Source organism: Salvelinus alpinus, chromosome 26 (genome assembly GCF_045679555.1).
Source record: "Salvelinus alpinus chromosome 26, SLU_Salpinus.1, whole genome shotgun sequence".
In the NCBI taxonomy this organism is placed as follows: Eukaryota; Metazoa; Chordata; class Actinopteri; order Salmoniformes; family Salmonidae; genus Salvelinus; species Salvelinus alpinus.
In genome coordinates this window covers 44,906,234-44,933,562 of record NC_092111.1, presented here as the reverse complement: position 1 = coordinate 44,933,562, position 27,329 = coordinate 44,906,234, and the positions used below count along the sequence as shown (strand labels likewise).

At 45.1% G+C, this 27,329-nt stretch overlaps 1 protein-coding gene across 1 annotated transcript in view; it reads left to right on the top strand.

The window, feature by feature from the left end:
- Positions 1–213: 213 nt before the first annotated feature.
- Positions 214–27,329, top strand: part of LOC139555344 (angiopoietin-2-like) — a 133,909-nt gene continuing 106,793 nt past the window's right edge. Inside the window, exons 1-4 of the mRNA XM_071369059.1 lie at positions 214–667; positions 720–1,286; positions 12,024–12,179; positions 16,542–16,663. Coding sequence (XP_071225160.1) covers positions 963–1,286; positions 12,024–12,179; positions 16,542–16,663 — 602 coding nt within the window. The 5' untranslated portion in view covers positions 214–667; positions 720–962. The remainder of the gene's footprint in view (positions 668–719; positions 1,287–12,023; positions 12,180–16,541; positions 16,664–27,329) is intronic.

Genomic DNA, 27,329 nt, shown 5'->3' with positions numbered 1-27,329 from the left:
TTCTCCTCCTCTTCTCCTCCGTTCTGCTCCTCTCTTCCAGGCGATTGAACAAATACAGAGAGAGAGAGAGAGAGAGAGAGAGAGAGAGAGAGAGAGAGAGAGAGAGAGAGAGAGAGAGAGAGAGAGAGAGAGAGAGAGAGAGAGAGAGAGAGAGAGAGAGAGAGAGAGAGAGAGAGAGAGAGAGAGAGAGAGAGAGAGAGAGAGAGAGAGAGAGAGAGAGAGAGAGAGAGAGAGAGAGAGAGAGAGAGAGAGAACCCAAGGCAACAATACAGGAGGTTAATAATCAGACTGGGGAGTTGGCAGCTTGTTTCCTGGAGTGAGTAGTCCCAGCTGAACACCGTGGAGAGAATAGGAGCCAATCATCTCTTCTTGTGTGTCTGTCCAGACAGAGAAGAGTGGGATAGCAGGAGCTAGTTTTTGGGGAAGACAGCTGGACCACAGATCCTCTGCCAACTGAAAGAGGAGCAGCACCAGGAGCAGACAACTCCAAGAAGAGAAACATACCGTGGCGTAATTGAAGAGAGTTTGACAACTCCAAGAAGAGAAACATACCGTGGCGTAATTGAAGAGAATTTGACAACTCCAAGAAGAGAAACATACCGTGGCGTAATTGAAGAGAGTTTGACAACTCCAAGAAGAGAAACATACCGTGGCGTAATTGAAGAGAGTTTGCGCCTGATGGAATGAGAAGAGAAACATACCGTGGAGTAATTGAAGAGATTTGACAACTCCAAGAAGAGAAACATACCGTGGAGTAATTGAAGAGAGTTTGCGCCTGATGGAATGAGAAGAGACTGAAGACACACAAAGAAACTGAAAGAGGAAGTCAAAGTGAGACCCTTCTGGTTAATCAAATCCAGATAAACTCTTTCGGTGTTTTTCTCTGCTCTGCAAAGTGTGACGACCCTCCATCTCCCCTCTCCCTTCTCCCTTCTCCCTCTCCTCCCCTGTCCTCACCTGAGATGGGCCGGCTGCTGGCCCTAGCCCTGGCCTACCTGGCTTACCTGTCGACTGCAGTGATTGGCTCAGAGAAGAAGCAGCACCGGGTGCAGCATGGACCCTGCAGTTACACCTTCATACTCCCCGAGGTGGAACACTGCCAACCCCTCCAAGACTTCCAGGTCACCAACTCCCTCCAGAGGGACTCCCCACCACCGCCTGCCCCCGACCCAGGATCGAGTCACCCTGAGCAGGCCAAAGCCCAGCCCGCTAGGCCCTCGTGGCAGGAGAGGAAGCTGGAGAGTCTGGAGAGCTCCACAGAGAACAATACACAGTGGCTGCAGAAGGTAAGACTCTCTGTCATTGTGTGGTGGCATCTTCCACTTGTCTTTCTATTATGCATAGAGTTCAAGGTAAGTGCTACACGCTTCCATCTCTCTCCCCCTCTCCCCCTCTCTCTCTCTCTCTCTCTCTCTCTCTCTCTCTCTCTCTCTCTCTCTCTCTCTCTCTCTCTCTCTCACTCTCTCTCTCGCCGTACAATCTTCTTTAACCCTTACCCAAATTTCCACACCCCCGAAGAAATCTAATTAACATAACAAACACATCCCAATCTGAATCATTCTGTTAGAGTTAGAGACATCTGTCTCAATCCACCGTGTCCTCCATCATCCCCCTTCGTCCTCTGGGGTGAAAGGTGAGAGGTCCTCCATCATCCCCCTTCGTCCTCTGTGGTGAAAGGTGAGAGGTCCTCCATCATCCCCCTTCGTCCTCTGTGGTGAAAGGTGAGAGGTCCTCCATCATCCCCCTTCGTCCTCTGTGGTGAAAGGTGAGAGGTCCTCCATCATCCCCCTTCGTCCTCTGTGGTGAAAGGTGAGAGGTCCTCCAACATCCCCCTTCGTCCTCTGTGGTGAAAGGTGAGAGGTCCTCCATCATCCCCCATCGTCCTCTGTGGTGAAAGGTGAGAGGTCCTCCATCATCCCCCTTCGTCCTCTGTGGTGAAAGGTGAGAGGTCCTCCATCATCCCCCTTCATCCTCTGTGGTGAAAGGTGAGAGGTCCTCCATCATTCCCCTTCGTCCTCTGTGGTGAAAGGTGAGAGGTCCTCCATCATCCCCCTTCGTCCTCTGTGGTGAAAGGTGAGAGGTCCTCCATCATCCCCCTTCGTCCTCTGTGGTGAAAGGTGAGAGGTCCTCCATCATCCCCCTTCGTCCTCTGTGGTGAAAGGTGAGAGGTCCTCCATCATCCCCCTTCGTCCTCTGTGGTGAAAGGTGAGAGGTCCTCCATCATCCCCCTTCGTCCTCTGTGGTGAAAGGTGAGAGGTCCTCCATCATCCCCCTTCGTCCTCTGTGGTGAAAGGTGAGAGAACTAGAGTGTTGTTTGTCAGACCGTGAGGCATCATGAAAATCAGTCTTCTCACGTAAACATCTGTAGCGTTTGGGAACGATTTGGCCCACAAAAAGTATTATGACAACTCTATTGAAAGATGAGTCTCACAAACATAATGACGTTCTGCTCACAAGACTCGTCTGAATGAATGGGTGGAAATATATATCGTGAAAGTTCAGAGCCTAAAATAAGGGATAAATACATGTCAATAAATAAAATAGGAAATGTTTTCCTGATCTTTCTGATATCTCTCAGATATAGGACAGATTTTATGGTGGTCTATTTGTTATTCAATGTGTTTCTATTGGCTAATAGCAGTAAGGACTGTTATTCAATGTGTTTCTATTGGCTAATAGCAGTAATGACTATCTATTATTCAATGTGTTTCTATTGGCTAATAGCAGTAAGGACTATCTGTTATTCAATGTGTTTCTATTGGCTAATAGCAGTAAGGACTATCTGTTATTCAATGTGTTTCTATTGGCTAATAGCAGTAAGGACTATCTATTATTCAATGTGTTTCTATTGGCTAATAGCAGTAAGGACTGTCTGTTATTCAATGTGTTTCTATTGGCTAATAGCAGTAAGGATTATCTGTTATTCAATGTGTTTCTATTGGCTAATAGCAGTAAGGACTGTCTGTTATTCAATGTGTTTCTATTGGCTAATAGCAGTAAGGACTGTCTGTTATTCAATGTGTTTCTATTGGCTAATAGCAGTAAGGACTGTTATTCAATGTGTTTCTATTGGCTAATAGCAGTAAGGACTATCTGTTATTCAATGTGTTTCTATTGGCTAATAGCAGTAAGGACTGTTATTCAATGTGTTTCTATTGGCTAATAGCAGTAAGGACTATCTGTTATTCAATGTGTTTCTATTGGCTAATAGCAGTAAGGACTGTTATTCAATGTGTTTCTATTGGCTAATAGCAGTAAGGACTATCTGTTATTCAATGTGTTTCTATTGGTTAATAGCAGTAAGGACTGTCTGTTATTCAATGTGTTTCTATTAGCTAATAGCAGTAAGGACTGTTATTCAATGTGTTTCTATTGGCTAATAGCAGTAAGGACTATCTGTTATTCAATGTGTTTCTATTGGTTAATAGCAGTAAGGACTGTCTGTTATTCAATGTGTTTCTATTGGCTAATAGCAGTAAGGACTATCTGTTATTCAATGTGTTTCTATTGGCTAATAGCAGTAAGGACTGTTATTCAATGTGTTTCTATTGGCTAATAGCAGTAAGGACTGTCTGTTATTCAATGTGTTTCTATTGGTTAATAGCAGTAAGGACTGTCTGTTATTCAATGTGTTTCTATTGGCTAATAGCAGTAAGGACTATATGTTATTCAATGTGTTTCTATTGGCTAATAGCAGTAAGGACTATCTGTTATTCAATGTGTTTCTATTGGCTAATAGCAGTAAGGACTGTTATTCAATGTGTTTCTATTGGCTAATAGCAGTAAGGACTGTCTGTTATTCAGTGTGTTTCTATTGGCTAACAGCAGTAAGGACTATCTGTTATTCAATGTGTTTCTATTGGCTAATAGCAGTAAGGACTGTCTGTTATTCAATGTGTTTCTATTGGCTAATAGCAGTAAGGACTGTCTGTTATTCAATGTGTTTCTATTGGCTAATAGCAGTAAGGACTATCTGTTATTCAATGTGTTTCTATTGGCTAATAGCAGTAAGGACTGTCTGTTATTCAATGTGTTTCTATTGGCTAATAGCAGTAAGAACTATCTGTTATTCAATGTGTTTCTATTGGCTAATAGCAGTAAGGACTATCTGTTATTCAATGTGTTTCTATTGGCTAATAGCAGTAAGGACTGTCTGTTATTCAATGTGTTTCTATTGGCTAATAGCAGTAAGGACTATCTGTTATTCAATGTGTTTCTATTGGCTAATAGCAGCAAGGACTATCTGTTATTCAATGTGTTTCTATTGGCTAATAGCAGTAAGGACTGTTATTCAATGTGTTTCTATTGGCTAATAGCAGTAAGGACTATCTATTATTCAATGTGTTTCTATTGGCTAATAGCAGTAAGGACTATCTGTTATTCAATGTGTTTCTATTGGCTAATAGCAGTAAGGACTGTCTGTTATTCAATGTGTTTCTATTGGCTAATAGCAGTAAGGACTGTTATTCAATGTGTTTCTATTGGCTAATAGCAGTAAGGACTATCTATTATTCAATGTGTTTCTATTGGCTAATAGCAGTAAGGACTATCTGTTATTCAATGTGTTTCTATTGGCTAATAGCAGTAATGACTGTCTGTTATTCAATGTGTTTCTATTGGCTAATAGCAGTAATGACTGTTATTCAATGTGTTTCTATTGGCTAATAGCAGTAAGGACTATCTATTATTCAATGTGTTTCTATTGGCTAATAGCAGTAATGACTGTTATTCAATGTGTTTCTATTGGCTAATAGCAGTAAGGACAATCTGTTATTCAATGTGTTTCTATTGGCTAATAGCAGTAAGGACTATCAGTTATTCAATGTGTTTCTATTGGCTAATAGCAGTAAGGACTATCTGTTATTCAATGTGTTTCTATTGGCTAATAGCAGTAAGGACTGTTGTTCAATGTGTTTCTATTGGCTAATAGCAGTAAGGACTGTTATTCAATGTGTTTCTATTGGCTAATAGCAGTAAGGACTATCTGTTATTCAATGTGTTTATATTGGCTAAAAGAGGTAAGGACTATCTGTTATTAATTGCGTTTCTATTGGCTAATAGCAGTAAGGACTATCTGTTATTCAATGTGTTTCTATTGGCTAATAGCAGTAAGGACTGTCTGTTATTCAATGTGTTTCTATTGGCTAATACTAGTAAGGACTATCTGTTATTCAATGTGTTTCTATTGGCTAATAGCAGTAAGGACTGTCTGTTATTCAATGTGTTTCTATTGGCTAATAGCAGTAAGGACTGTCTGTTATTCAATGTGTTTCTATTGGCTAATAGCAGTAAGGACTGTTATTCAATGTGTTTCTATTGGCTAATAGCAGTAAGGACTGTTATTCAATGTGTTTCTATTGGCTAATAGCAGTAAGGACTATCTATTATTCAATGTGTTTCTATTGGCTAATAGCAGTAAGGACTATCTGTTATTCAATGTGTTTCTATTGGCTAATAGCAGTAAGGACTATCTATTATTCAATGTGTTTCTATTGGCTAATAGCAGTAAGGACTATCTATTATTCAATGTGTTTCTATTGGCTAATAGCAGTAAGGACTATCTGTTATTCAATGTGTTTCTATTGGCTAATAGCAGTAAGGACTATCTATTATTCAATGTGTTTCTATTGGCTAATAGCAGTAAGGACTATATGTTATTCAATGTGTTTCTATTGGTTAATAGCAGTAAGGACTATCTGTTATTCAATGTGTTTCTATTGGCTAATAGCAGTAAGGACTATCTGTTATTCAGTGTGTTTCTATTGGCTAATAGCAGTAAGGACTATATGTTATTCAATGTGTTTCTATTGGCTAATAGCAGTAAGGACTATCTATTATTCAATGTGTTTCTATTGGCTAATAGCAGTAAGGACTGTCTGTTATTCAATGTGTTTCTATTGGCTAATAGCAGTAAGGACTATCTGTTATTCAATGTGTTTCTATTGGCTAATAGCAGTAAGGACTATATGTTATTCAATGTGTTTCTATTGGCTAATAGCAGTAAGGACTGTTATTCAATGTGTTTCTATTGGCTAATAGCAGTAAGGACTATCTGTTATTCAATGTGTTTCTATTGGCTAATAGCAGTAAGGACTGTCTGTTATTCAATGTGTTTCTATTGGCTAATAGCAGTAAGGACTATCTATTATTCAATGTGTTTCTATTGGCTAATAGCAGTAAGGACTATCTGTTATTCAATGTGTTTCTATTGGCTAATAGCAGTAAGGACTATCTTTTATTCAATGTGTTTCTATTGGCTAATAGCAGTAAGGACTGTCTGTTATTCAATGTGTTTCTATTGGCTAATAGCAGTAAGGACTATCTGTTATTCAATGTGTTTCTATTGGCTAATAGCAGTAAGGACTGTCTGTTATTCAATGTGTTTCTATTGGCTAATAGCAGTAAGGACTGTCTGTTATTCAATGTGTTTCTATTGGCTAATAGCAGTAAGGACTGTCTGTTATTCAATGTGTTTCTATTGGCTAATAGCTGTAAGGCCAAATTCAACGTTTCATCCAATAATTGTTTTAGAGTATGTTTTGATACCTTAAGGGGTCTTAAATTACATTTCCAAATCAAATAGCTAAATGGTCTTTGACATGGCCATCTTAAAACAATTCCATATGTTAGTTTAGAACACCCCTCCCCCGACTTAGCCTCCTTAGTCTCTCTATCTCTCTGTGTCTGTGTGTGTGTCTGTGTGTGTGTCTGTGTGTGTGTCTCTGTGTGTGTGTGTGTCTCTCTGTGTGTGTCTCTGTGTGTGTCTCTGTGTGTGTCTCTGTGTGTGTCTCTGTGTGTGTGTCTGTGTTTCAGCGGTGGAAACCTCACTATTTTATCTGGTTTTAACAGAAACATATTTGTCTGTCTGATAATACTGCAGTCGATCATCCTTCCATGTTCTCATGCGACGGGGATCCAGTGGTCTTAAATACAGACTCAGACACACACGCTCGAGTACATACCGAACTCACACACACACACTCGCCTGAGTACATACCGAACTCACACACACACACTCGCCTGAGTACATACCGAACTCACACACACACACTCGCCTGAGTACATACCGAACTCACACACACACACACTCGCCTGAGTACATACCGAACTCACACACACACACTCGCCTGAGTACATACCGAACTCACACACACACACTCGCCTGAGTACATACCGAACTCACACACACACACTCGCCTGAGTACATACCGAACTCACACACACACGCTCGCCTGAGTACATACCGAACTCACACACACACACACGCTCGCCTGAGTACATACCGAACTCACACACACACACACACTCGCCTGAGTACATACCGAACTCACACACACACACACACACACACACACACACACACACACACACACACACACACACACACACACACACACACACACACACACACACACACACACACACACACACACACACACACACACACACACACACACACACACACACACACTCGCCTGCACACATACCGAACTCACACACACACACACACACACACACACACACACACACACACACACACACACACACACACACACACACACACACACACACACACACACACACACACACACACACACACACACACACACACACACACACTCGCCTGCACACATACCGAACTCGCACACACACACTCGCCTGAGTACATACCGAACTCACACACACACACACACACACTCGCCTGCACACATACCGAACTCACACACACATGCGCTCGCCTGCGTACATACCGAATTCACACACACACACACACACGCTCGCCTGAGTACATAACGAATTCACACACACACACCCACGCTCGCCTGAGTACATAACGAATTCACACACACACACACCCACGCTCGCCTGAGTACTTACCGAACTCACACACATACACGTGCATGTGTGTGTGTGTGTGTGTGTAGACTTGATCTGGCCCCAGATGACCTTAACAGTGAAAACAACATTGTCAAGTTAATCACTAGAGTTTATTAACCCAGCAAAGGCCATGACCCACTAAACCAGACGTGTTAAAACGTCTCTCTATTCAGTGGACCACACCGAGGCAGGGTGTTGTCTGTGTTTAAAAGGTCATTGGAGAATGCACTTTTTGTTTTGTTTTCACAGCGAGTGAGTGAACCCCTCCCATCTATCTCCCTTGTTTCTATTCATCACCCATGAATAAAGGGTCGAACTGTTGGATCCGGTTCGCTGGTCGTTTTCAAACCCTGTCACCACCTTTCCTCGCCACCTTTCCTCGCCAGTCCAAATGTTTCTTTGAATTATGTTTTCAGTGTTGAGTGGTGGTTGGTGGGATTTCCACCAATGCCATCTTCTGATGGTCAGTACAAGTCAGTTTGGACACACCTTCTCATTCCAGTTTTTTTATTTTATTTTAAACTATTTTCTACATTGTAGAATAATAGTGAAGACATCCAAACGATAAAATAACACATATGGAATCATGTAGTAACCAAAAAAGTGTTAAACAAATCAAAATATATTTTATATTTTAAATTCTTCAAAAGTAGACACCCTTTTTGCCTTGATGACAGCTTTACACACTCGTGGCATTCTCTCAACCAGCTTCATGAGGTAGTCACCTGGAATGCCTTTCAATAAACAGGTGTGCCTTGTTAAAAGTACATTTGTGGAATTTCTTTCCTTCTTATTAATGCGTTTGAGCCAATCAGTTGTGTTGTGAAAAGGTACATGATTCCATATGTGTTATTTCACAGTTTTTATGTCTTCACTTTTATTCTACAACGTAGAAAATAGTAAAAATAAGAGAAAAATCCTGGTATGAGTAGGTGTGTCCATAACCCCCGACCTCGCTGTTGATAAAAACAGGAAGCATCTGGACAGAAGTTTCCCATTAGGCACAGATCAGGGATCAGTTTACCTTTACCCCAATACTAACCTGAGCCCCCTCCCAACACCCCCTCCCCTGGGTGACCTTCCCTGTCTGGTCTGTATAGAGACTCTGAATACCTCCCTGTCTGGTCTGTATAGAGACTCTGAATACCTCCCTGTCTGGTCTGTATAGAGCCTCTGAATACCTCCCTGTCTGGTCTGTATAGAGACTCTGAATACCTCCCTGTCTGGTCTGTATAGAGACTCTGAATACCTCCCTGTCTGGTCTGTATAGAGACTCTGAATACCTCCCTGTCTGGTCTGTATAGAGAATCTGAATACCTTCCTGTCTGGTCTGTATATACTCTGAATACCTCCCTGTCTGGTCTGTATAGAGACTCTGAATACCTCCCTGTCTGGTCTGTATAGAGACTCTGAATACCTTCCTGTCTGGTCTGTATATACTCTGAATACCTCCCTGTCTGGTCTGTATAGAGTCTCTGAATACCTCCCTGTCTGGTCTGTATAGAGACTCTGAATACCTCCCTGTCTGGTCTGTATAGAGACTCTGAATACCTCCCTGTCTGGTCTGTATAGAGACTCTGAATACCTTCCTGTCTGGTCTGTATATACTCTGAATACCTCCCTGTCTGGTCTGTATAGAGACTCTGAATACCTCCCTGTCTGGTCTGTATAGAGACTCTGAATACCTTCCTGTCTGGTCTGTATATACTCTGAATACCTCCCTGTCTGGTCTGTATAGAGTCTCTGAATACCTTCCCTGTCTGGTCTGTATAGAGTCTCTGAATACCTCCCTGTCTGGTCTGTATAGAGACTCTGAATACCTTCCTGTCTGGTCTGTATAGAGACTCTGAATACCCCCCTTTCTGGTCTGTATAGAGAATCTGAATACCTCCCTGTCTTGTCTGTATAGAGACTCTGAATACCTTCCCTGTCTGGTCTGTATAGAGACTCTAAACACCTCCCTGTCTGGTCTGTATAGAGACTCTGAATACCTCCCTGTCTGGTCTGTATAGAGACTCTGAATACCTCCCTAGTATGGTCTGTATAGAGACTCTGAATACCTCCCTGTCTGGTCTGTATAGAGACTCTGAATACCTCCCTGTCTGGTCTGTATAGAGACTCTGAATACCTCCCTGTCTGGTCTGTATAGAGACTCTGAATACCTCCCTGTCTGGTCTGTATAGAGACTCTAAACACCTCCCTGTCTGGTCTGTATAGAGACTCTGAATACCATCCTGTCTGGTCTGTATAGAGACTCTGAATACCTCCCTGTCTGGTCTGTATAGAGACTCTGAATACCTCCCTGTCTGGTCTGTATAGAGACTCTGAATACCTCCCTGTCTGGTCTGTATAGAGACTCTGAATACCTCCCTGTCTGGTCTGTATAGAGACTCTGAATACCTCCCTGTCTGGTCTGTATAGAGACTCTGAATACCTCCCTGTCTGGTCTGTATATACTCTGAATACCTCCCTGTCTGGTCTGTATAGAGACTCTGAATACCTGCCTGTCTGGTCTGTATAGAGACTCACATGTCCATCAAAACAGCAATAGTTAAAGCTGAGCTGTGTTAGTACTTTTAATGTCAGTGGAGAACTATGTAAAGAACTGTCTACTTTATGTACAGCAGTGCTGTGTGTCTAATACATGTCCCCTGTGGACATTAAAGTCCACCCTGTCCTAAAGACTTGTGTAAGTGCACATCTTGAATACTTGTGCAGCAACTTGTTGTTGCTCTATGATGAGGAGTGCACACATTTCAATGTCCAATCTAATTCATAACCCATTCCAGGTATTTAGTTTTAGGCAATGTGACAACCACCCTGTGTGTTATCAGGCCTCTGTCTTCCCTGTATATCTCTCTCTCCTGACCATATTCCTGGTATTCCTTGTATATCTCTCTCTCCTGACCATATTCCTGATATTCCCTGTATATCTCTCTCTCCTGACCATATTCCTGGTATTCCCTGTATATCTCTCTCTCCTGACCATATTCCTGGTATTCCCTGTATATCTCTCTCTCCTGACCATATTCCTGATATTCCCTGTATATCTCTCTCTCCTGACCATATTCCTGGTATTCCCTGTATATCTCTCTCTCCTGACCATATTCCTGGTATTCCCTGTATATCTCTCTCTCCTGACCATATTCCTGGTATTCCCTGTATATCTCTCTCTCCTGACCATATTCCTGGTATTCCTTGTATATCTCTCTCTCCTGACCATATTCCTGGTATTCCTTGTATATCTCTCTCTCCTGACCATATTCCTGATATTCCCTGTATATCTCTCTCCCCTGACCATATTCCTGGTATTCCCTGTATATCTCTCTCTCCTGACCATATTCCTGGTATTCCCTGTATATCTCTCTCTCCTGACCATATTCCTGGTATTCCCTGTATATCTCTCTCTCCTGACCATATTCCTGGTATTCCCTGTATATCTCTCTCTCCTGACCATATTCCTGGTATTCCCTGTATATCTCTCTCTCCTGACCATATTCCTGGTATTCCTTGTATATCTCTCTCTCCTGACCATATTCCTGATATTCCCTGTATATCTCTCTCTCCTGACCATATTCCTGGTATTCCCTGTATATCTCTCTCTCCTGACCATATTCCTGGTATTCCCTGTATATCTCTCTCTCCTGACCATATTCCTGATATTCCCTGTATATCTCTCTCTCCTGACCATATTCCTGGTATTCCCTGTATATCTCTCTCTCCTGACCATATTCCTGGTATTCCCTGTATATCTCTCTCTCCTGACCATATTCCTGGTATTCCCTGTATATCTCTCTCTCCTGACCATATTCCTGGTATTCCTTGTATATCTCTCTCTCCTGACCATATTCCTGGTATTCCTTGTATATCTCTCTCTCCTGACCATATTCCTGATATTCCCTGTATATCTCTCTCCCCTGACCATATTCCTGGTATTCCCTGTATATCTCTCTCTCCTGACCATATTCCTGGTATTCCCTGTATATCTCTCTCTCCTGACCATATTCCTGGTATTCCCTGTATATCTCTCTCTCCTGACCATATTCCTGGTATTCCCTGTATATCTCTCTCTCCTGACCATATTCCTGGTATTCCCTGTATATCTCTCTCTCCTGACCATATTCCTGGTATTCCCTGTATTCCAGCTGGAGAGGTCCATCCAGGAGAACCTGCGTTCTCGGATGGAGGAGATGAAGAGAAACGCTGTTCACACCCAGACGGCGGCCATGTTGGAGATCGGGACCAACCTCCTCAGCAAATCAGCTGAGCAGACACGCAAACTGACAGATGTGGAGACCAAGGTAAGCCAATCAGGTGGACTAGATCTGAACACAAACCTCTAACCTCTTCCATATGTAGATCAAGATAGATAATGGGAACTGGACTGATGATTATTCAGAGGTCCACAACGATGGTCGGAAATAACTACAGGAATTGGCAGGGTTTCGGTTCAGCCCTGCAACGAAACACCTGATTTAACTTCAATGTTTTGATTAGTTGATAAGTTGTCCCATGTGTTTTTGAGCAGACCAAGGTGTCTCAGGTGTCTTAAAGCAGACCAAGGTGTCTCAGGTGTATTATAGCAGACCAAGGTGTCTCAGGTGTATTAGAGCAGACCGAGGTGTCTCAGGTGTATTAGAGCAGACCAAGGTGTCTCAGGTGTATTAGAGCAGACCAAGGTGTCTCAGGTGTCTTATAGCAGACCAAGGTGTCTCAGGTGTATTATAGCAGACCAAGGTGTCTCAGGTGTATTAGAGCAGACCAAGGTGTCTCAGGTGTATTAGAGCAGACCAAGGTGTCTCAGGTGTATTAGAGCAGACCAAGGTGTCTCAGGTGTATTAGAGCAGACCAAGGTGTCTCAGGTGTATTAGAGCAGACCAAGGTGTCTCAGGTGTATTAGAGCAGACCAAGGTGTCTCAGGTGTATTAGAGCAGACCAAGGTGTCTCAGGTGTCTTATAGCAGACCAAGGTGTCTCAGGTGTATTAGAGCAGACCAAGGTGTCTCAGGTGTATTAGAGCAGACCAAGGTGTCTCAGGTGTCTTATAGCAGACCAAGGTGTCTCAGGTGTATTAGAGCAGACCAAGGTGTCTCAGGTGTATTAGAGCAGACCAAGGTGTCTCCTGTGTCTTAGAGCAGACCAAGGTGTCTCAGGTGTATTAGAGCAGACCAAGGTGTCTCCTGTGTCTTAGAGCAGACCAAGGTGTCTCAGGTGTATTAGAGCAGACCAAGGTGTCTCAGGTGTATTAGAGCAGACCAAGGTGTCTCAGGTGTATTAGAGCAGACCAAGGTGTCTCAGGTGTATTAGAGCAGACCAAGGTGTCTCAGGTGTCTTAGAGCAGACCGAGGTGTCTCAGGTGTATTAAAGCAGACCAAGGTGTCTCAGGTGTATTAGAGCAGACCAAGGTGTCTCAGGTGTATTAGAGCAGACCAAGGTGTCTCAGGTGTATTAGAGCAGACCAAGGTGTCTCCTGTGTCTTAGAGCAGACCAAGGTGTCTCAGGTGTATTAGAGCAGACCAAGGTGTCTCAGGTGTATTAGAGCAGACCAAGGTGTCTCCTGTGTCTTAGAGCAGACCAAGGTGTCTCAGGTGTCTTAGAGCAGACCAAGGTGTCTCAGGTGTATTAGAGCAGACCAAGGTGTCTCAGGTGTCTTAGAGCAGACCAAGGTGTCTCAGGTGTATTAGAGCAGACCAAGGTGTCTCCTGTGTCTTAGAGCAGACCAAGGTGTCTCAGGTGTATTATAGCAGACCAAGGTGTCTCCTGTGTCTTAGAGCAGACCAAGGTGTCTCAGGTGTATTAGAGCAGACCAAGGTGTCTCAGGTGTATTAGAGCAGACCAAGGTGTCTCCTGTGTCTTATAGCAGACCAAGGTGTCTCAGGTGTATTAGAGCAGACCAAGGTGTCTCAGGTGTATTAAAGCAGACCAAGGTGTCTCAGGTGTCTTATAGCAGACCAAGGTGTCTCAGGTGTATTAGAGCAGACCAAGGTGTCTCAGGTGTCTTATAGCAGACCAAGGTGTCTCAGGTGTATTAGAGCAGACCGAGGTGTCTCAGGTGTATTAGAGCAGACCAAGGTGTCTCAGGTGTATTAGAGCAGACCAAGGTGTCTCAGGTGTCTTATAGCAGACCAAGGTGTCTCAGGTGTATTAGAGCAGACCGAGGTGTCTCAGGTGTCTTATAGCAGACCAAGGTGTCTCAGGTGTATTAAAGCAGACCAAGGTGTCTCAGGTGTCTTATAGCAGACCGAGGTGTCTCAGGTGTATTAGAGCAGACCAAGGTGTCTCAGGTGTATTAGAGCAGACCAAGGTGTCTCAGGTGTATTAGAGCAGACCGAGGTGTCTCAGGTGTATTAGAGCAGACCAAGGTGTCTCAGGTGTCTTAGAGCAGACCAAGGTGTCTCAGGTGTCTTATAGCAGACCAAGGTGTCTCAGGTGTATTAGAGCAGACCGAGGTGTCTCAGGTGTCTTATAGCAGACCAAGGTGTCTCAGGTGTATTAAAGCAGACCAAGGTGTCTCAGGTGTCTTATAGCAGACCGAGGTGTCTCAGGTGTATTAGAGCAGACCAAGGTGTCTCAGGTGTATTAGAGCAGACCAAGGTGTCTCAGGTGTATTAGAGCAGACCGAGGTGTCTCAGGTGTATTAGAGCAGACCAAGGTGTCTCAGGTGTCTTAGAGCAGACCAAGGTGTCTCAGGTGTCTTATAGCAGACCAAGGTGTCTCAGGTGTATTATAGCAGACCAAGGTGTCTCAGGTGTATTAGAGCAGACCGAGGTGTCTCAGGTGTATTAGAGCAGACCAAGGTGTCTCAGGTGTCTTAGAGCAGACCAAGGTGTCTCAGGTGTATTAGAGCAGACCAAGGTGTCTCAGGTGTATTAGAGCAGACCAAGGTGTCTCAGGTGTATTAGAGCAGACCAAGGTGTCTCAGGTGTATTAGAGCAGACCAAGGTGTCTCAGGTGTATTAGAGCAGACCAAGGTGTGATTAATTTATTAGGCTAGTTGTCCATAGTGTGATTAATTGATTAGCCTGGTTGTCCCTGTTGTGATTCTTTGATTAGGCTAGTTGTCCCTTGTGTGATTCATTGATTAGGCTAGTTGTCCTTGGTGTGATTTATTGATTAGGCTAGTTGTCCCTGGTGTGATTCATTGATTAGGCTAGTTGTCCTAGTCGTCCCAGGTGTGATTCATTGATTAGGCTAGTTGTCCTTGGTGTGATTTATTGATTAGGCTAGTTGTCCCTGGTGTGATTCATTGATTAGGCTAGTTGTCCTAGTCGTCCCAGGTGTGATTCATTGATTAGGCTAGTTGTCCTAGTTGTCCATAGTGTGATTCATTGATTAGTCTAGTTGTCCATAGTGTGATTCATTGATTAGGCTAGTTGTCCCTGGTGTGATTCATTGATTAGGCTAGTTGTCCTAGTCGTCCCAGGCGTGATTCATTGATTAGGCTAGTTGTCCTAGTTGTCCCTGTTGTGATTTATTGATTAGTCTAGTTGTCCATAGTGTGATTCATTGATTAGGCTAGTTGTCCCTGGTGTAATTCATTGATTAGGCTAGTTGTCCCTGTTGTGATTCATTGATTAGGCTAGTTGTCGTAGTTGTCCCTGTTGTGATTTATTGATTAAGCTAGTTGTCGTAGTTGTCCCTGTTGTGATTTATTGATTAAGCTAGTTGTCGTAGTTGTCCCTGTTGTGATTTATTGATTAAGCTAGTTGTCGTAGTTGTCCCTGTTGTGATTTATTGATTAAGCTAGTTGTCCTAGTTGTCCCTGGTGTGATTTATTGATTAGGCTAGTTGTCCCTGTTGTGATTTATTGATTAAGCTAGTTGTCCCTGTTGTCCCTGTTGTGATTTATTGATTAGGCTAGTTGTCCCTGTTGTCCCTGTTGTGATTTATTGATTAGGCTAGTTGTACTAGTTGTCCCTGGTGTGATTCATTGATTCGGCTATTTATCCCTGGTTGCTTTGTAATAGAAGGAGATCCTATGCCACTCCAGGACAAGGGGTGGTGACCAAGGGTTGACCGCTGCTCTGAGATCTGTTGTCTTTCAGCGTAAACACTTTGATTGACATGCTGAGTTGAATTAGGTGACTGACCATCAGCCAGTTAAAACATCCAACGTGGAGCCATAACACAGATGGTCCTTAGTTGTACCGTAGTGCTGTTATTACAGGATGATGTGTTTTGATGTAATCACAGTTCTTCTATCAGGCACTCTCTCTCTCTGGATTCATCATGTCCAAATATTTTAACTGGTTGGTTATCAGTCTAGCTGCTAAAATAAGATAAGATTGTAGGCCAGGATGCAATTGTCAAAATTTGCTAACTCATATTTGACGTTGTGTAACAGGGGCCCTCCCTGTTTATCCAGCTGTTTCTGATGTGGAGCGTTAAGAAAGTAAATGCCCTCTTACTCAATAATCTCTATGGAAGTCATTTATTCCAGGTGTCTTGGTGATCTGAATGAGATCCGTAACAGCATCTTGATCTCAATGGTCTTTGTCAGGTAAATAAATATTTATTTATTGAATTACTTATTTTTTAACTGTTACCTATCTTTGTGTCCCTCCCTCCTTCTCTCTCTCTCTCTCTCTCTCTCTCTCTCTCTCTCTCTCTCTCTCTCTCTCTCTCTCTCTCTCTCTCTCTCTCTCTCCCTCCCCCCCCCCCCAGGTGCTGAACCAGACCAGTAGAATGGAGATCCAGCTGTTAGAGTATTCTCTGTTCACTAACCGTCTGGAGAAACACGTCCTCCAGCAGAATCAGGAGATCTCACGACTCAACGATAAAAGCAGGTACAGCAGCCCTATCCACCACGCCCTCAGAGGGCCCTATCCAACACTCCCTCAGAGGGCCCTATCCACCACACCCTCAGAGGGCCCCATCCAACACTCCCTCAGAGGGCCCTATCCACCACTCCCTCAGAGGGCGCTATCCAACACTCCCTCAGAGGGCCCTATCCACCACTTCCTCAGAGGGTCCTATCCACCACTCCCTCAGAGAGCCCTATCCACCACTCCCCCAGAGGGCCCTATCCACCACTCCCTCAGAGGGCCCTATCCAACACTCCCTCAGAGGGCCCTATCCACCACTCCCTCAGAGGGCCCTATCCAACACTCCCTCAGAGGGCCCCATCCAACACTCCCTCAGAGGGCCCTATCCACCACGCCCTCAGAGGGCCCTAACCAACGCTCCCTCAGAGGGCCCTATCCACCACTTCCTCAGAGGGCCCTATCCAACACTCCCTCAGAGGGCCCTATCCAACACTCCCTCAGAGGGTCCTATCCACCACTCCCTCAGAGGGCCCTATCCACCACTCCCTCAGAGGGCCCTATCCACCACTCCCTCAGAGGGCCCTATCCACCACGCCCTCAGATGGCCCTATCCAACACTCCCTATCCAACACTCCCTCAGAGGGCCTTATCCACCACTCCCTCAGAGGGCCCTATCCACCACTCCCTCAGAGGGCCCTATCCAACACTCCCTCAGAGGGCCCTATCCACCACACCCTCAGATGGCCCTATCCAACACTCCCTATCCAACACTCCCTCAGAGGGCCCTATCCACCACTCCCTCAGAGGGCGCTATCCAACACTCCCTCAGAGGGCCCTATCAACCACTTCCTCAGAGGGTCCGATCCACCACTCCCTCAGAGAGCCCTATCCACCACTCCCCCAGAGGTCCCTATCCACCACTCCCTCAGAGGGCCCTATCCAACACTCCCTCAGAGGGCCCTATCCACCACTCCCTCAGAGGGCCCTATCCACCACTCCCTCAGAGGGCCCTATCCAACACTCCCTCAGAGGGCCCCATCCAACACTCCCTCAGAGGGCCCTATCCACCACGCCCTCAGAGGGCCCTATCCAACGCTCCCTCAGAGGGCCCTATCCACCACTTCCTCAGAGGGCCCTATCCAACACTCCCTCAGAGGGCCCTATCCACCACTCCCTCAGAGGGCCCTATCCACCACTCCCTCAGAGGGCCCTATCCACCACTCCCTCAGAGGGCCCTATCCACCACTCCCCCAGAGGGCCCTATCCAACACTCCCTCAGAGGGCCCTATCCAAAACGCCCTCAGAGGGCCCTATCCAACACGCCCTCAGAGGGCTCCATCCAACACTCCCTCAGAGGGCCCTATCCACCACGCCCTCAGAGGGCCCTATCCGCCACGCCCTCAGAGGGCCCTATCCACCACTCCCTCAGAGGGCCCTATCCACCACTCCCTCAGAGGGCCCTATCCACCACTCCCTCAGAGGGCCCTATCCACAACTCCCTCAGAGGGCCCTATCCACCACGCCCTCAGAGGGCCCTATCCAACACGCCCTCAGAGGGCCCTATCCAACACTCCCTCAGAGGGCCCTATCCACCACGCCCTCAGAGGGCCCTATCCAACACTCCCTCAGCGGGCCCTATCCAACACTCCCTCAGAGGGCCCTATCCAACACTCCCTCAGAGGACCCTATCCAACACGCCCTCAGAGGGCCCTATCCAACACTCCCTCAGAGGGCCCTATCCAACACTCCCTCAGAGGGCCCTATCCACCACTCCCTCAGAGTGCCCTATCCACCACTCCCTCAGAGGGCCCTATCCACCACTCCCTCAGAGGACCCTATCCAACACTTCCTCAGAGGGCCCTATCCACCACTCCCTCAGAGTGCCCTATCCACCACTCCCTCAGAGGGCCCTATCCACCACTCCCTCAGAGGACCCTATCCAACACTTCCTCAGAGGACCCTATCCAACACTTCCTCAGAGGGCCCTATCCACCACGCCCTCAGAGGGCCCTATCCACCACGCCCTCAGAGGGCCCTATCCACCACGCCCTCAGAGGGCCCTATCCACCACGCCCTCAGAGGACCCTATCCACCACTTCCTCAGAGGGCCCTATCCACCACGCCCTCAGAGGACCCTATCCACCACTCCCTCAGAGGGCCCTATCCACCACTCCCTCAGAGGGCCCTATCCACCACTCCCTCAGAGGGCCCTATCCACCACGCCCTCAGAGGACCCTATCCACCACTTCCTCAGAGGGCCCTATCCAACACTCCCTCAGAGGGCCCTATCCAACACTCCCTCAGAGGGCCCTATCCACCACTCCCTCAGAGGGCCCTATCCACCACTCCCTCAGAGGGCCCTATCCAACACTCCCTCAGAGGGCCCTATCCAACACTCCCTCAGAGGGCCCTATCCACCACTCCCTCAGCGGGCCCTATCCAACACGCCCTCAGCGGGGAGGGAGAAAGGCAATATGTGTGAAGAAAAGAACATGTGTACCTGCCAAACCTGGGTTCTAATACTTTTTGAAATTGTTCAAATACTTTGATCCTTCATTTTGGATTAACTGTAGGCAGGGTTTATGCTTACGGGTTTTTCCTATTGGTGTCGTAGCAACTGGCAAGCTCAATCAATCATAGTTATTCATTCTAAATCATTTCAAATAGTCTAACTTGTGCATGTGACGGTGTAATCAATAAAGTTTTATTTTTCAAATGATATTTAAAAAAAAATTGGTATGCTGTCCCAATAATTGGTGCTATAATTATTATTATTACATTGGAAAATATTGCAGATTTGGCAATTTTATTTTGGTGACCCTCACTGCAGTACCCCTCAACATGAGATACTGAACCATGTGGTTTTGGTGACCCCCCCCCTGCAGTACCCCTCAACATGAGATACTGAACCATGTGGTTTTGGTGACCCCCCCCCCCCCCCTGCAGTACCCCTCAACATGAGATACTGAACCATGTGGTTTTGGTGACCCCCCCCACTGCAGTACCCCTCAACATGAGATACTGAACCATGTGGTTTTGGTGACCCCCCCCACTGCAGTACCCCTCAACATGAGATACTGAACCATGTGGTTTTGGTGACCCCCCCCACTGCAGTACCCCTCAACATGAGATACTGAACCATGTGGTTTTGGTGACCCCCCCCACTGCAGTACCCCTCAACATGAGATACTGAACCATGTGGTTTTGGTGATCCCCCCCCCCCCCCCTGCAGAACCCCTCAACATGAGAGACATCTGCACCATGTGGTTTTTGTTTCATTCTTCATAGTGCACTACTTTTAACCAGGGCCCAGGCACCCTATTCCCTACATAGTGCACTACTTTTAACCAGGGCCCAGGCACCCTATTCCCTACATAGTGCACTGCTTTTGACCAGGGCCCAGGCACCCTATTCCCTACATAGTGCACTACTTTTAACCAGGGCCCAGGCACCCTATTCCCTACATAGTGCACTACTTTTAACCAGGGCCCAGGCACCCTATTCCCTACATAGTGCACTGCTTTTGACCAGGGCCCAGGCACCCTATTCCCTACATAGTACACTACTTTTAACCAGGGCCCAGGCACCCTATTCCATACATAGAGCCCTGTGGTCAAAAGTAGTGCACTGTATAGGGAATAGGGTTCCTTTTGGGATATAGTAGGTAGGTTATAATTAATCATCAGGTTGTTTATTGTCTTTATAATCACTAATATTTCAACCGGATAATACCGTTTTCAATAGAAAGGAAAAATAAGAAACGGCGTGCTCGAATCAGGTCTGCAAAGTTCCTCTGTTCTCTGACCAAAATGGCTGTTTACTCATCGTTTTTCAAAATATTAGCCTGAAACCATGTCTAAAGACTGTTGACATCTAGTGGAAGCCATAGGAACTGCAATCTGATTCCTAACCCATTGGATTATCTATAGGCATTGAGTTGGAAAACAGCCACATGAAAATAATTCCACTTCCTGGATGGTTTGTCCTCGGGGTTTCGCCTGCCATATCAGTTCTGTTATACTCACAGACAATATTTTAACAGTTTTGGAAACTTTAGAGTGTTTTCTATCCATATCTACCAATTATATGGATATCCTAGCTCCTGGGCCTGAGTAACAGGCAGTTTACTTTGGGCACACTTTTCATTCGGAGGTGAAAATACTGCCCCCTACCCAAGAGCGGATAACAGAGTGATCAGGTCATGTAGTCCAGGTGTGGTAGAATAACAGAGTGATCTGGTCATGTAGTCCAGGTGTAGTAGAATAACAGAGTGATCTGGTCATGACAGCTGTAGTCCAGGTGTGGTAGAATAACAGAGTGATCTGGTCATGTAGTCCAGGTGTGGTAGAATAACAGAGTGATCTGGTCATGTAGTCCAGGTGTGGTAGAATAACAGAGTGATCTGGTCATGTAGTCCAGGTGTAGTAGAATAACAGAGTGATCTGGTCATGACAGCTGTAGTCCAGGTGGAGGAGAATAACAGAGTGATCTGGTCATGTAGTCCAGGTGTGGTAGAATAACAGAGTGATCTGGTCATGTAGTCCAGGTGTAGTAGAATAACAGAGTGATCTGGTCATGACAGCTGTAGTCCAGGTGGAGTAGAATAACAGAGTGATCTGGTCATGTAGTCCAGGTGTGGTAGAATAACAGAGTGATCTGGTCATGTAGTCCAGGTTTAGTAGAATAACAGAGTGATCTGGTCATGACAGCTGTAGTCCAGGTGTAGTAGAATAACAGAGTGATCTGGTCATGTAGTCCAGGTGTGGTAGAATAACAGAGTGATCTGGTCATGTAGTCCAGGTTTAGTAGAATAACAGAGTGATCTGGTCATGTAGTCCAGGTGTAGTAGAATAACAGAGTGATCTGGTCATGACAGCTGTAGTCCAGGTGGAGTAGAATAACAGAGTGATCTGGTCATGACAGCTGCCCCACTTCTGGCCCTGCTGGACCTCTTGACACTGACTATACACATTTACACACACAGGCACACACACACACACGCGCTTGACCTGGTCACGATATCTGTAAAACAAACATGTACATCTTCAGAAGTGCAAACAGACAATACACCGGACAGTTCCAGCAGCTGTAAACGAACAGACATAAACAGGCTGCTTGTGAGGGAAGTAGTTACTGATAGAATGACGTGTTAGGATCTATGGGGCTACCTTGTATGCTTTGGGGGGCATGAGGCCTTGCTGTGAACTCCTACTCGTTACACCCTCCCCATCCCTGAAAAACAGATAGTTTTTACCTAGGAATTTCATGCAATTACTGCAGTGTCCTTGGGGTTAGAAAGTCCACCCTGAGATTTGGCGACTTCCTTTATTTCCTGTGGGGTTAAAAGCCGAAGAGAAAATAACAACTAGAGCACCAATGGATTTAGTCGTGACACTGTTTTCACAATGTTATTAGTATGGCATTGTTGGGGAACACTGGGAGAAGGATGGATGTGAGGCATTATCAGGTGTTCTGTCACCAAGAAGTCATTAGGATAAACAGCATTATGAGACGCGCCATTAAATTCCAGTTGAGCTCCAGGTTCGCCTAAGGGCACAAACACAGCATGGAGGTAAGGCATACGTCCCAAAATGCACCCTATTCCCCCTATGTGGTGCACTACTTTAGACCAGAGCCCAATAGAACCCTATTCCCTATTACAGTGCACTACTTTTGACCAGGGCCCAATGGGCTATATAGGGAATAGGGTACCATTTGGGACTTGGGCAAGGTGTTTGAGATGCAGCTTGTATCAGTCTGTGTGTCTGAGAGCGGGTGCAGAGCTGAGTCAGACGCAGCTTGTATCAGTCTGTGTGTCTGAGAGCGGGTGCAGAGCTGAGTCATACGCAGCTTGTATCAGTCAGAGCTCAGGGTTGTTTCTGCGGAGTCGTTAGTCAGAGATATAAACATCAGCCTGGTGGATTTACAGGCTTCATTTGGAGGGGTAATACACATACAGTGGGGCAAAAAAGTATTTAGTCAGCCACCAATTGTGCAAGTTCTCCCACTTAAAAAGATGAGAGAGGCCTGTAATTTTCATCATAGGTACACTTCAACTATGACAGACAAAATGAGAAAAAAAATCCAGAAAATCACATTGTAGAATTCTTTATGAATTTATTTGCAAATAATTATTTGGTCACCTACAAACAAGCAAGATTTCCTCTGTCCTCCACTCGTTATCTGTATTAATGGCACCTGTTTGAACTTGTTATCAGTATAAAAGACACCTGTCCACAACCTCAAACAGTCACACTCCAAACTTCACTATGGCCAAGACCAAAGAGCTGTCAAAGGACACCAGAAATTGACTAAAGCATGGATACATTTCTCTGCATCATTTTTTGGACAAAACAGTCGTTTTTTGCGATGTTAAGACTACGGAAAAAATCTGTCCTTGAAATATTCCTTAACAGCATCTCTTTTTGTCTAAGTTGTGTAAAACATTTTCCACCATCCACTTCCTTATGTCTGAAACACAGGCTTCCAGGGTAGTCAATTTTGGGGCTTCACCATGTTTCATCTGTCGCAACCTGGCTCTTAGATGGTGACAAGCAAAGGGAGTCCACATGTTAGCAGTTAAGGAACAACACAAATATTTATTAAATAACAAAGTATAAAACTACAAAGGAAAACGAACCTGTGAAGTGTGAATGTGGCATTTGAGGAGTGTAATGGAGATGTATGGATGAAGGTAAAATGTGTGTAAGTATTGAAGGGTGCACCTAATCAAAAAACAAAATCAACCAGATCACAAAATGGTGCTTGTGGAGAGAGAGAGAGAGGCAGGGCACCAGGACCTTTTATCTCCTAGTTGATCCCAAACCCAGGTGCAATTTGTCAACTTAAGGACCTAATCAGCTCCACCTGTCCCCAATCTGCAAAGAAAAGCACAAACACAGAGAAAGAGGCAGGGAGAGCGAAGGGGCGTAACACATTGAAACATACAGCTGTGTGTGGTTCCCATAGCAGTGAAAGTTGACATTGTGTTTCCGAATGACATCACCAAGAGGTAGAATATATAGTGAAAACAATAGTGGTCCTAAAAACGGAACCTTGAGGAACACCGAAATGTACAGTTGATTTGTCAGAGGACAAACCATCCACAGAGACAAACTGATATCTTTCCAACAGATAAGATCTAAACCAGGCCAGAACTTGTCCGTGTAGACCAATTTGGGTTTCCAATCTCTCCAAAAGAATGTGGTGATCGATGGTATCAAAGGCAGCACTAAGGTCTAGTAGCATGAGGACAGATGCAGAGCCTCGGTCTAATGCCATTAAAAGGTAATTTACCACCTTCACAAGTGCAGTCTCAGTGCTATGATGGGGTCTTAAACCAGACTGAAGCATTTCGTATACATTGTTTGTCTTCGGGAAGGTAGTGAGTTGCAGCACAACAGCTTTTTCTAAAACGTTTGAGAGGAATGGAAGATTTGATATAGGCCAATAGTTTTTTACATTTTCCGGGTCAAGGTTTGGCTTTTTCAAGAGAGGCTTTATTACTGCCACTTTTAGTGAGTTTGGTAAACATCCGGTGGATAGGGAGCCATTTATTATGTTCAATATAGGAGGGCCAAGCACAGGAAGCAGCTCTTTCAGTAGTTCAGTTGAAATAGGATCCAGTATGCAGCTTGACCGTTTAGAGGCCACGACTATTTTCATGAATGTGTCACGAGATGCTTGATTAAAAAACTTGAGTGTCTCCATTTATCCTAGGTCCTGGCAGTTCTTTGCAGACTCAGGTCACCTAAGCTTTGGAGAAATATGCAGATTTAATTTATTATTTATTTATTTATTTTCATTGAAAAAGTTCATGAATTCATCACTGGGACTAAACACCTCTCTTTGCAACCTGATCCAGGACTTCCTGATTGGCCGCCCCCAGGTGGTAAGGGAGGAAACAACACGTCTGCCACGTTGATCCTCAACACTGGGGCCCCTCAGGGGTGTGTACTTAGTCCCCTCCTTACTCCCTGTTCACCCACAACTGCACGGCCAAATATGACTCCAATACCATCATTAAGTTTGTGTACAACACAACAGTGGTAGACCTGAACACCGACAATGATGAGACAGCCTATAGGGAGGAGGTCAGAGACCTGGCTGTGGTGCCAGGACAACAACCTCTCCCTCAATGTGAGCAAGACAAAGGAGCTGATCGTGGACTACAGGAAAAGGAGGACTGAGCACGCCCCCATTAACATCAACGTGGCTGTAGTGGAGCGGGTCGAGAGTTTCAAGTTCCTTGGTGTCCACATCACCAATGAACTATCATGGTCCAAACACACCAAGACAGCCGTGAAGAGGGCACGACAACATCTTTCCCCCTCAGGAGACTGAAAAGATTTGGCATGGGTCCCCAGATCCTTAAAAATGTCTACAGCTGCACCATCGAGAGCATCCTAGCCGGTTGCATCACCGCCTGGTATGGCAACTGCTCGACACCTGACCGTAAGGCACTACAGAGGGAGGTGGGGCCATAGGCCAAGCTTCCTGCCATCTAGAACCTATATAATAGGCGATGTCATAGGAAATTGTCAGAGACTCCAGTCACCCAAGTTATAGACTGTTTTCTCTGCTACCACACAGCAAGCGGTACCAGAAAGCCAAGTCTAGGACCAAAAACGCTCCTTAACAGCCAGAAGACTGCTGAACAATTAATCAAATGGCCACCGGACTATTTACATTGACACCCTCCCCCCTCCATTTGTTTTGTACAATGCTACTACTACTCGCTGTTTTTTTATCTATGCTTTGTCACTTTACCCCTACCTACATGTACAAATTACATCGACTAACCTGTACCCCCACACACTGACTCGGTAAACCTTGTTATTCTTATTGTGTAAATATTTTCTTAACTCTTCTTGAACTGCGCTGTTGGTTAAGGGCTTGTAGGTAACCATTACACGGTAAGGTCACCTGTTGGTTAGGGCCTGTAAGTAAGCATTACACGGTAAGGTCTACACTTGTTGTTTTCGGTGACAAATAAGGTGAAAGTGAAAGCTAAACGCTTGTTGAATGCTGCTTTTTAGACAATATTAAAAATACTTTTTCTCAATTAGGTTGAAAAAATAGGATGATGGAGCAGCTGTTCGATATTGCATGGTACTGTCTTTCCAAGATAGTCGGAAGACTTCCAGTTTGTGGAGCGCCATTTCCAATTTTCTGTACGCTTTCTGTTCACCAGGGAGCACATTTTTTGTGACAAATGTTTATTGTTAATAGGGATAAAACTACATCTAGGGTATTACGCAAGGTTAAATTAAGTTAGGTGGTTAACAGATTGTTGAACTCCGACGTCCTTGGGTAGGTGGAGGGAGTCTGGAAGGGCATCTAGGAATCTTTTGTTTGTCTGAGAATTTCTAGCAAGGCTTTTGATGGTTGGGGTCTGAGCAGATTATTTGTTGTGATTTCAAAACGTAATAAGACGGTGGTCTGATAGTCCAGGATTACCATGAAAAACATTTAGATCCACAATATTTATTCCACGGGACAAAACTTGATTCAGTGTATGACTGTGGCAATGAGCAGGTCTGGAGACATGTTGGACAAAACCCACTCAGTCGATGATGGCTTCGAAAGCCTTTTGTAGTGGGAATTCCGATAGGAATTCAGGGAACTCAGTGAGGGACGCTGTATATGGCCCAGGAGGCCTGTAAACAGTAGCTATAAAAAAGTGATTGAGTAGGCTGCATAGATTTCATGACTAGAAGCTCAAAAGACAAAAATGCAGTCATTAATTTTTTTGTAAATTGACATTTGCTTTAAAAAATGTTATCAACACCTCCACCTTTGCGGGATGCACGGGGGATATGGTCACTAATGTAACCAGGAGGAGAGGCCTCATTTAACACAGTAAATTCATCAGGCTTAAGCCATGTTTCAGTCAGGCCAATCACATCAAGATTATGATCAGTGATTAGTTCATTGACAATGACAGCCTTGGAAGTGAGGGATCTAACATTAAGTAGCCCTATTTTGAGATATCACAATCTCTTTCAATAATGACAGGAATGGAGGAGGTCTTTATTCCAGTGAGATTGCTAAGGCGAACACCGTCATGTTTAGTTTTGCCCAACCTAGATCGAGGCACCGACACGGTCTCAATGGGGATAGCTCAGCTGACTACACTGACTGTGCTAGTGGCAGACTCCACTAAGCTGGCAGGCTGGCTAACAGCCTGCTGCCTGGCCTGCACCCTATCTCATTGTGGAGCTAGAGGAGTTAGAGCCCTGTCTATGTTGGTAGATAAGATGAGAGCAGCTAGGATGGAGTCCATCACTCCTCAACAGGCCAGGCTTGTTGACCACTTATCTGCAAATGATATATTTTGGGAGGGGTAGAAAACAGTTTTCAACCAGTGATTGAGTTGTGAGACTTTGCTGTGGAGCTCATCACTCCCCCTAACTGGTAGGAGGCCAGAGACAATTACTCAATGCCGACACATCTTTCTAGCTGATTTTACACGAAGCTATGTTGTGCTTGGTGACCTCAGACTGTTTCATCCTAACATCGTTGGTGCCGACGTGGATAACAATATCCCTATACTCTCTACACTCGCCAGTTTTAGCCTCAACCAGCACCATCTTCAGATTAGCCTTAAATCGGTATCCCTGCCCCCTAGTAAACAGTGTATGATCGCTGGATGATTATTTTAAAGTCTAATATAGCGGGTAACTGG